Below are 10,923 nucleotides of genomic sequence, written 5' to 3' on the forward strand. Positions count from 1 at the left end.
CTCACAGTGCGTACAGCCGTACACCTGCAGGCACCACAGACTCAGACGGTTGTCGTGATAATAAACACCGTAAACGGCAAACGTTCGCGTGTCCGCGCTTATTGCGCATATCCTATATGAAAAGCATTTTAGGGGGCCCTTGGCTTTTGGGGGCCCAAGGCGGTCGCCTACCTTTGCCTAATGGGTAAGTCCGCCCCTGCATGCAGATAGTGATAATAATTGGTTAATAAAAGAAAGAAAAAGGAAAAAGAAAAAAGAGTCAACAGCACATAAATGCCAGAATGTAAAATGTGTTATTTTATGCATTTAAATGGTTACATTTTCATTTGTAAAAAAATAAAAATAAGCGCATAGGGCATGTTTTCAGTATAAGTGCACTGTGTTCATATTTACTTGTGCATTAAATTACAAAAAAAAAAAACATCAGCTTGCGCCTTATATTGTGATCTTGAATTGCACAATATTTTAGTACATGCATTTGAGAGATGTTCTTTAATGTGATGCTGTACATACATGAATGCACTAATCGCCTTTTTTGGTAATTTCATGGCTTAACTGATGACAGAACTACATTTATGTTCATAGTTTCTTGTTAGCTTTATTTATGAAGAAGCGATATAGAGCGTGCGCCGTGAGCACGGTAAAACAGCTGTCAGGACAGGAAAGTTTGTTTACTGACATATAGCCTACATTTCACCAGACTGCAAGTTCACTGTTGTTCAACTGAAGCTCATTTGGCACATGTTCCTTTCTGAGCTCGTTTGACTTGCGCCTGGCGCTGAGGCGAAGTTGAAGTACGCATCTGAAAAGTCTCCCTTTTGATGTGGTCATAAAGAGATACGGTGGTTCTGTGCCTTAATAAATTCATTTCTTGTCAGTTTTGAGTGGGGCACCCCCTGGCTCCGCCCCTGGCAAGCACTTGGTAGCTTTTATCTGTCTATTCAATTCAATTCAATTCAATTCAAGTTTATTTGTATAGCGCTTTGCATAATCTCTTCTCAGGTGTTCAGTATCCAGATTCCAGACTGAAGCTTGTGTAAATCCTAGTCCCGTGGCAGAAACAGAGAAACAGATAGATACATAATTAGCGTAGCTGCTGTTCCAACCAAGCAAAATTTATTTTTTTAACCCAAGCTAAAGAATAATAATGAGCATTTGATCAGATATAACTGCAGTACAAGATTATGAGATGCATGTACCATTATCACCTCACACAGAAAATACCACATGAATTTGATAACAGCTAAAATCATTCTAAAATGGCTTTAATTACTCATTGTTGCAGCTGGTCTGATGCTCCATGCCATGCTTAGCTCCCCATTTAGCCTCTGTTGTGCTTGGCCCCTTATATATTTCCCTATATTATTTTAAAGGGATGTGACAACTATGTGGATGTGATAATTCATAACACTTACCGTATCCTAACTGCATTAATTTAATCAGATTTGTTTTTGTTATCTTTACTAAAATAAAAAAATATATCTGGGGAACCCTCCTAAATCTATTTTTTACTTCTTATGGGGGTTTTACAGAAAATAACAGATTTTCTTTTATTTTAAATTGTAGTCAAACATTGTCTCTAAATTAACTGCTGTTATTTTAAGCATTATGACATTAATGACAAATTACAGTTATTAAATTTTTTTCTACAGAAAAAACTACTGTATTTTTATACAGTCTGGAGATGAGCAAGAACAGTTGACTTGCATGGCAGACATGGAGATCCAGATTTTTTGTTTGTTCATTTGTTTTTAATATTCAACAGGTAAAGTTATTTTGTTTTCCAATTAACTTCCTATTTTCACCCAATTACCACTGGTGTCACGGCCAGGAGTTGAACCCAGAGTGTGTTGCTAAAAGCCCATAGCGCTAACCACTACACTATGGAGCAGTGTGGACCCAAATTTGCAGAGAATCACAAGAGGCAGGTTTTGAGGAAAACAAACTGTCTTTACTTAAAGTCCTTTTTGAATAAGCACAAACAAATCAAGCATCAAAAGCTGAGGTGAAGAAGGCACAGATCCACAGTGACTTGCAGCCAAAATGTCCAATAACATAAAGAATTGTTCCCAAACATACAGGTCAAAAAGATCTGGGTAAAAGTCCTTCTAAGTAATCCAAGCATGGGTCACATGCATTCACCAAAAATCTGCCTAAACAGAAAAACTTCAAAACTGAGTAAGGGAGGAAGTGGGTGTTCTGATTCTGCCATGGACACACATTAAATCAGTTAATTACAAAGTTATCTTTCATTTTTGCCTGTGATAAATTCCATGATTACTGTATATCTATAGCTGCCCAGCGACTGTGGAGACAGATCATCAGCCCCTCATAACCATTCTGAGAAAGCCTCTGCACACAGCGTCGATGCGCATCCAGCGAATGATGCTCAAACTTCAGGGCTATCATCTGAATGTGATCTATAAATGAGGCTGTGCACTGTATGTTACGGATGCACTTTCAAGTGCACACCTCTCCACCACAGGCACTCCTGAAGCTATTGAGGCTATGATGTGTTAGCTCTTGAACGGGCATTGTCATCCAGAATGATTAAGGAACTTACGCAAAGTACACAGGCAGATGCTGTCTGCAAACGCCTCACTGACACCATTCATATAAGGACGTTCCTCATGACACCCATCCATTTTATGCTATGAGGGATGAATTGACAGTGGATGATTGCTTGATTCTGCTTGGTCAGAGGTATGTAATCCCTCACTCTCTCCAGAAATACTACTTTACTACACAGCTTCATCAAGGCGATCCTGGTGAAGTGAAGTGCATGTGAAACCATGTTCTGTCCTACAATTTACAGTGACATTGAAAGAGAGGTCTCCAGATGTGCTCCGTGCAATGCTTTAAAGCAGCACCAGATGAGAGACCCCTTGCAACTTCACCAGATACCAGACAGTCCATGGTCTATCACGGCAGCTGACATATTCGAGCGGTCAGGCAAGAATTACCTTGTCATGAGGGACTCATACTCTGGCTGGTGGGAGTTTGATGCCCTTCCAAAAATTTCCAGTAACACTGTGATCAGGCAACTGGAACAGCAATTTGCTTATTCATGGATTCCCCACTATTTGATGACTGACAATATAACATCATTTTCAAGCAGGGAATTCAAGAATTTTGCTAGCCTGTGGCATTTTCAGCATGTCACGAGCAGTCCCCATTTTCCTAGATTCAATGGCTTGGCAGAGTGTGGTGTCAGGTCTGCAAAGCATCTCCTTGAGAAGTGTGCACATGATGGTTCTGACATTTATGCAGCCTTGCTCAGCCTGCGCAACACACCCAGGGATGGCATGCCCTCTCCAGGGTGTTTACGGTCCCAACGCACCAGGTCTCTGATCCTCATGGTACCAACTCAGCTCACACCGAGAGTTGAGGCTAATGTTCACGCAGCTTTGTTTGCACTCAGACAAAAAGGAAAGATAAGACATGGAGCCTGGGGAGACAGTAAGGATGGAAACGACCTGTGGGTTTGAAAAACTGGCCATGGAAAGACCCTCCAACCCAACAATTATATTGTCCAGTCTAATGGTAAGACCTATGTAAGGAACCACCGTCACCTTCTACAAGTAGCTGAATCATACTGTCCTACCACTACCATGCCCATACCTATGATCTCGCCTGAACCCTAAGCAAGGCCATGTGCTGCAGTGCCACATGATGCTTAATTAAAAAAATGGAAAAAAAAAACACAGACTGTTCCAAGCAAGAGAATTCAGATTCACAAGCTCCACTGGTTTGCACTCGATCAGGAAGAGTGTCCAAACTAGGGATGGGCGTATCGATCCGAAGTATCGATATATCGATACTGATGCGAGTATCGAAAGTATCGATACTCAAACAAAAAATATCGATACTAAAGTGTTTTTTTATTTACCAGTGATTTTGTTTATTTAACAAAAAAATAATAATGCATACAATATGCATTGAATTGGACGAATAACCTTTGTTAGCGAATAATTGTGTAGGATAGAACTATTTTCCTGCCCATCTGAACACATGCAAATGTTGCAAGACAGAACAACAATACTAATAATAATGCGTACAATATGCATTGAATTGGATGAATAACCTTTGTTAGCGAGTAATTGTGTAGGATAGGCCTATAACTATTTTCCTGCTCAACTGAACACGCAAATGTTGCAAGACAGAACCAATCAATCACAGAGAGCGTTCACTCACTTCTGAGTTGCATTCAAACAGGGCTGCTTTTCCCAAAAGTATCATAAGAAAGCATTAAAGCTTTTGGGAACGGCAGTCCTGAACAATGCTTATCAGAGGACAGAAGTACAGAGTTATTTCACAATAAACAAACTGAAATTGTAGCTTACATAGTTTGTGGAATTACAGTTATTTAAATTGAACGTTGAAAGATAATACTGATCCTGTTCTATTCTGTAATGTTAATAGAAATCATACACTGTCAGAATAAAAAGGTTGCATTTTATGCATGCAACAGCCTGTCACTGGCAGTCCCTTATGAAAATGAGCCATGGTTTTACTAAAGTGACCATAGTTCAACTGTAGTATTTGTAGATTTGAATCATGTGTAAACAAAAAACATATTTGAACCATGTGTAAACAAAAATATAACCTAATAAGTTACAATTAAGGCGTATTGAATGTTAAAATGTGTTTTAAACATAATGTGCTTATCATTACCCATTTTACTCTTAGTAATTTAATAATTTAATAAATTTCATAATTTAAAAGTTTAGTTCAGAAGTATCGAATCGGTATCGATATCGACGATACTGCCTTGAAAAATATCAGTATCGTATCGAAAACAAAATAAGTGGTATCGCCCATCCCTAGTCCAAACTTAATTAAACGCTCACAGTATGCCATGTTCGTGATATATGGAAGCATAAGTGACAGGTTGTTTATCTGTAGGTTACGCCCTTTTTCTTTCTTTTCTTTGGTTCACTCTATGTTATCTATGTTCATTCTATTAACACGCCAGCGTGTTCGCCGACCTCATAGGGTTAAGGGTCTGAATACTTAAGCAATGGGAATGTTCTTTTTAAAATGTTCTGTTTGCAAAGTTATCACAGATCTGTTTTAATTTGTCTCTATGGCGTATGTAAATCTGAAAAATATTTTCAAGAATTTTAGCATAAGGATGCAACACGAAAATGTGACAAAAGAATACTTTCTGAATACTTTCTGAATGCACTGTATCTCAGTGCTCATTTTTAATCTGTGTGTAATTGCTTTGTTTTTATTTTCCTGTTTAGATTGCGGTTCTGTAATCTCACTAGTCAGCATTGTGAAATTGCGTCATCAGCTCTACAGTCCTCAAACTCTGTCCTGAGAGAGCTGGATCTGAGTAACAATAACCTGCAGGATTCAGGAATGGAGATATTTTCTCATGGACTGCACAGTTCAAACTGTCGGCTGAAGATACTGAGGTTTGACTTTCACATTGAGTCTTTCATCTTTTTTGGAGATTTCATGAGATATATGTAAGACAATGTACAGTCATCTAATCATGATCTCAAAATAAATACTGACAGGATGATCAGGACCTTGGTTTGAAAGGGTTTTATCACATTGAATGGCTTCCTATTGCAATAATGATAATCTGACAACATGGTCCCTCTTATTACACTGTTACTTAGCAAATAAATATACGGGCATGACATATTGAGTATATAATAATTTATTATGTGAAAAGAAATAGACTGGAGTGACATAAGAAACAAACTTATTTTTAACATTATGGTGGCATGGCCAGTTGTAACTTGAATGTGCGAGGCTTTTGGTGTCATCCACTCCCAGGTATTTTAGCTGTTCAAAATGTCTCGTTATGCTGCTTGATATTGCACATTGGTATTTGTTACCATAATATTTGTATGTATTGTTGTAATTACACTGATTGTAGTGCAAATAGTTTTACGGTTTACTGCACTTGTTATTTACCTATAGCAGCTATTGAATCTGAAGTCTCGCACATTCACAGAAAATAGTTTCCTTGTTGCAAAATAAAGTGCATAGAACCACATTTGATCACATGATGACACCATTGATCAATCACAGTGTACTCCAAAGAGAGGCAGAATAAAACCTTTTTATTTTTTTTTCTAATAAAAAAATCTGATTTCACTTGTATTATAAGTTTATCAAAGGTCAATCACACTTTGAAAGAAAATGAGAAGTTTAAATTAATTTTTTAAAAATTAGGAGATTCGTGTAATATGAGCTATTATTGTGTTTTCAAAGTACTTTTAATTTGTCTGTTTTATTTGTTTCATTTAGATTACCATGCTGTAATCTGACTGCTCAGTCCTGTGAAATTGTGTCATCAGCTCTACAATCCTCAAACTATGTCCTGAGAGAGCTGAATCTGAGTAACAATGACCTGCAGGATTCAGGAGTGAAACTACTCTCTGATGGACTGAAGAGTCCAAACTGTCAGCTGGAGATACTAAGGTGTCTAAGAGCATACAAGAAATAATGTACAGTCAGTTGGACATGATGTTGATGTGTGTCTGTAAATGATCTGACTGTGTGTCTTTAGGTTGTCAGGCTGTATGGTGACAGAGGAAGGCTGTGTTTATTTGTCTTCAGCACTGAGTTCAAACCCTTCACACCTGAGAGAGCTGGATCTGAGCTACAATCACCCAGGACAATCAGGAGTCCAGCTGCTCAACCACAAAATGGAGGATCCAAACTGCTCACTGCAGATACTCAAGTATGTCAAACACTAATACTGACACGTTAAACTTGTGTGTGCATGATATATATCTACATTAATGTGTGTTTGTGTGTTTTTAGTGTGGATCATGGGGGAGAGTTCATGATGACAGCAGGACTACGAAAGTGTACGTGTACAGGCACACAGGTCTTCAGTGACTATTGTTTTGTTATTATAGATGTTTCTTTCTTCTTATGTTCAGATGCCTGTGATCTCTCACTGGACCCAAACACAGCGAATACTCAACTCATCCTGTCTGAGGACAACAGAAAGGTGACTCGTGTGAAAGATCATCAGCCATATCCTGATCATCCTGAGAGATTTGAGCAGGTTCCTCATGTTTTGTGTGGAGAGAGTCTGACTGAACGGTGTTACTGGGAGGCTGAATGGAGCAGAGATAATGCAGAAATATCAGTGACATATAAAGGAATCAGCAGGAAAGCAGGCGGTGACTGTTGGTTTGGATACAATGAGAAATCCTGGAGTCTGATCTGTACTGATGATGGAATTACTGTATGGCACAATAATAAGTTCACTGACATCTCTACCCCTTCACCTTTTTTTAATAGAGTAGGAGTGTATGTGGATGTGTTGGACGGCACTCTGTCATTCTACAGTGTCTCTGACACACACACACTCACACACTTACACACATTTAACACCACATTCACTGAACCCCTCTATGCTGGTTTTAAAGTTTCTCCTGATTCCTCAGTGTGTCTGTGTTGGATTACACCAGAAATGGGCTCTTGAGTTAGAGCCTTGGACTCAAGTTGCACTCGAGTTGCATTTTAAAAGACTTGAGACTTGACTCCAGAGTCGAACTGAAATGACTTTTGACTTGACTTGACTTGACTTGACAAGAAGGACTCGTGAATATTTTAAATACAACTCGAGTCTTTTATCTTTAACTACTGATATCCTAAAGAAAACTCAGAATTTATTTATATTCTTTTACTATATCTGCATCACATATTTCCTTGTAGATGTAAATGGGACTCTTATCATAGTATTTGATGACGTGTGTCTGTGTACTGCGTGTGCATTCTGAAATGTCAGAAGGGTATGAAACAAACCGTTGTATATGTTCTCACATTTGGTTTTATTAGTGTGTCAGAATCAGGAACTACATGAAGATTAGATAGATGCAAAGCATATGGGTAAACAATTAAAGATACTGGAATGACAGCATCTTAGAACATATCACATCTTAGAACACATCCACAAAGTTTAGTAACATTAACTCTACATATGCTGGTGTGTGTTTTGTTAAAAACATGAACGAAAAATCTAGCCTTAAACCTATAGCACAATGTTTTATCAATCTTTTTGTAATATACGCAGATATGGCTTTTCTCTCTTTTAATGTATGTGTGTTCAGGTTTGACTAATTATAATGCAAAAACTGATGCTTCAAATAAACATTTTGATAATCTCTAAACATTTCTTCATATGGAACACCTAATAAAAGTAATATGTCTACTTAAGCCTGTGTTATACTTTCCGCGCGTACAATCCGGACGCGGACTACTTGCAATTATACTACCGAAACTGTCCGCTCCGCGGACGTGTTCCATACATGCGTAGTAGATCGGCTTGAACAATAAACAAACATGTGAACAAAGAATTGCCCAGAGTTATTGCACATCTGACTGTCTTTATATTGTTTTATCGACGGATTGTACAGGTTCGAGTAGCAACGGGCTTCTTCACACAGCCTGCGCATGCGCAGTAGCCTACCTACACAAAAAATGCGAGGCACGCGGATGTCCGCTCAGAGCCTCCGCGCACACTCTCCGATGACGATTTTTACGTCACGCGCACCATAGCGGACACTAGTCAAGTCAAGTCACCTTTATTTATATAGCGCTTTTAACAATACAGATTGTGTCACAGCAACTGAACAGCATTAATTAGTTTGCACAAGACTAAATAATGATCTGAGATATCATCGCTTGGCTGCATAATTTCAACACCATCAACATCAATTCCATGTGACAGTATTAAATCTAGAGTATGATTTCGAAAATGAGTAGGTCCTGAGACGTGTTGTCTAACCCCAATAGAGTTCAGAATGACACTAGCGGACTAGCGCACGCGGAAAGTATAACACAGGCTTAAAGGTCTATTTTACGTTTAAACTGGCATGAATAATTATGGAAAAAATAACACATATGGGTTTATATATATGATATAGTTTAGCAATATCAATCTCAGCAAGAGTATTGTTTTTCCCTGAATATCTGCATGATTGCAAATGTGATAATGATTTTATACAATAGTTCAATAAACTCAAAATTAATATTATGTGAAATTTAAGACACAATATACTAGAGAATGTGAAGCTGATGTCATGGCGCATTAATTTCTGGGAAACTGCTTTGTTTATCCACCATACTGGGAGGATTGCACTGCCTTTCCGCTATTGAGTTTAGGGCAGTATTTTGATTTTTCTGTCGTGATTGTGAAAAATGTCACCATTGTATGTCATTCATGCTGCATCGAGAATTGCAATAGTAACTCAGATTATCTTTCTTAGAGAAAACTTTTTTACTTACACGTTAAGCGTTCCTCTCATATAAAGAAAATGCTTAATGCACCGAGATGGTTATATTAAAAGACCACATTCTGTGTGCACCTTATAAAGCATACTATGTGCAGAAAAAGAAAATATGAACTTTAAATATAACTGTCTTAATGTATAAGCCATATTAAGTGTTTTCTTTATTATGGTTTTCTGAAGAGAGGAAAATGTTTAACGTGTAATTAAACGTATTGCGTTAATATTCTGGGCTCATCTGCATGCCTTTTAGCATCACCATCTTAGTACAGAAATATCAGTGACATATCAAGCCAGCATTTTAAAATGCTACAAAACTGTTCACAAGCTCCCAGGGATTAAATTTTGGTTGTCATTTATTGAAATAAATATAAACAATACGGTGTGTTCGTGTCTGTCTGTTGAATGTGACCCACAATTTCTGATTCTCCTCTGTCGCCACGGAAAAAATGAATATTTACAATGACGTTATTTAAATCATCAGTTTGAAGGAGTTGGTTGAACGAATGATTGAATGACTCACTCAATCATTAAGACAGTGACTTGCTGCTACCTACTGGAGGTTAAAGTTTCATATTTTGATTGTCATTTCATTGTTTTAAAAAATCATTTCATATTTCAGTAGTCATTTTTAAAACCCATTAATATCCAACTATTATCATTATGTATGCTATTTTGAATCAAAATATTTCTTTCTAAAGCTACTTTTTGTATTTTCTATGTACTCATCTAACACAATGACTGCGTCCGAAATGGCATACTTCCCTACTACTGTATATAGTAGGCAAAAAGCAGTATTCATAAAAGAGTAGGCAAGAAATCCCCGGATGACCTACTGCTTCAGTCCAGATTCTGAAGTGCTCATCCATGGACACTTTTCAATCCCAGGAGGCCACGCAAGAGGATATGTCATCATCAAACATGATGGAGAACAGCGACGAGGCTGTTTTGCAAACCAAAAACACGGTTCCTTGAATTAAAATGGCATTTGTTGACAATTATTTGACAATTACTAAATGTCTATTTAACAACTGACGAGAACATTTTCTAAAATAATTGCATATGAGCACATCACAACATGAAACAGACATTTGAGTGAGTCATGTATGTGTGCTATTATGTAGAATTCACTGTTGTCAACACTAAACACTATAATGTAAATAAACAAATCTACATAAAGTAACTAAACATGAGTTCCCTTTTGAACAGTCTCAGCCGTTGCGTGGAAATGCATTTGGGGGGGGGGACTCCTGTTTTACTCTGTACTGAAGCCTGATTTGTTCACATTTGTGTAGCTGCACAAATATGGGATTACATTTCTGCGCGCGAAAGATCATATTTTGAGCTCACGAAAGTGCATTTTGCACGCGCGCGATCTGAGTTTTGTGGAGAAAACATTCGTTTCGCAAAGAAAAAAGTATTTCGAGCGCACGAAAATCAATTTTGCGTTTAAAATAAGTTTTTGGATGTGTGCAGACCTTCTCTTTTGCGCGCTCAAAATATGATCTTTCGCGCGCAGAATTGCGGCAGAAATGTAATCCCATACACAAACCAATGGCGTTTTAGCCTGCCAGAAAGGGCCAAGTAGGTATAACTGCAGACCGGAGATCTCCAAAATGGGGCGTGAACTCCAAAAGTGGGCAGAACCTCCAAA

General features: G+C 38.0%; 1 protein-coding gene across 1 annotated transcript in view; it reads left to right on the plus strand.

Moving 5' to 3' along the window:
* LOC107721109 (NACHT, LRR and PYD domains-containing protein 12-like) overlaps positions 1-7,554 on the plus strand; it is a 31,309-nt gene extending 23,755 nt beyond the window's left edge. Inside the window, exons 7-11 of the mRNA XM_016528974.1 lie at positions 5,250-5,423; positions 6,271-6,444; positions 6,533-6,706; positions 6,790-6,836; positions 6,912-7,554. Coding sequence (XP_016384460.1) covers positions 5,250-5,423; positions 6,271-6,444; positions 6,533-6,706; positions 6,790-6,836; positions 6,912-7,462 — 1,120 coding nt within the window. The 3' untranslated portion in view covers positions 7,463-7,554. The remainder of the gene's footprint in view (positions 1-5,249; positions 5,424-6,270; positions 6,445-6,532; positions 6,707-6,789; positions 6,837-6,911) is intronic.
* Positions 7,555-10,923: the final 3,369 nt, after the last annotated feature.

Source organism: Sinocyclocheilus rhinocerous, unplaced genomic scaffold (genome assembly GCF_001515625.1).
Source record: "Sinocyclocheilus rhinocerous isolate Xijiao unplaced genomic scaffold, SAMN03320098_v1.1 scaffold394, whole genome shotgun sequence".
In the NCBI taxonomy this organism is placed as follows: Eukaryota; Metazoa; Chordata; class Actinopteri; order Cypriniformes; family Cyprinidae; genus Sinocyclocheilus; species Sinocyclocheilus rhinocerous.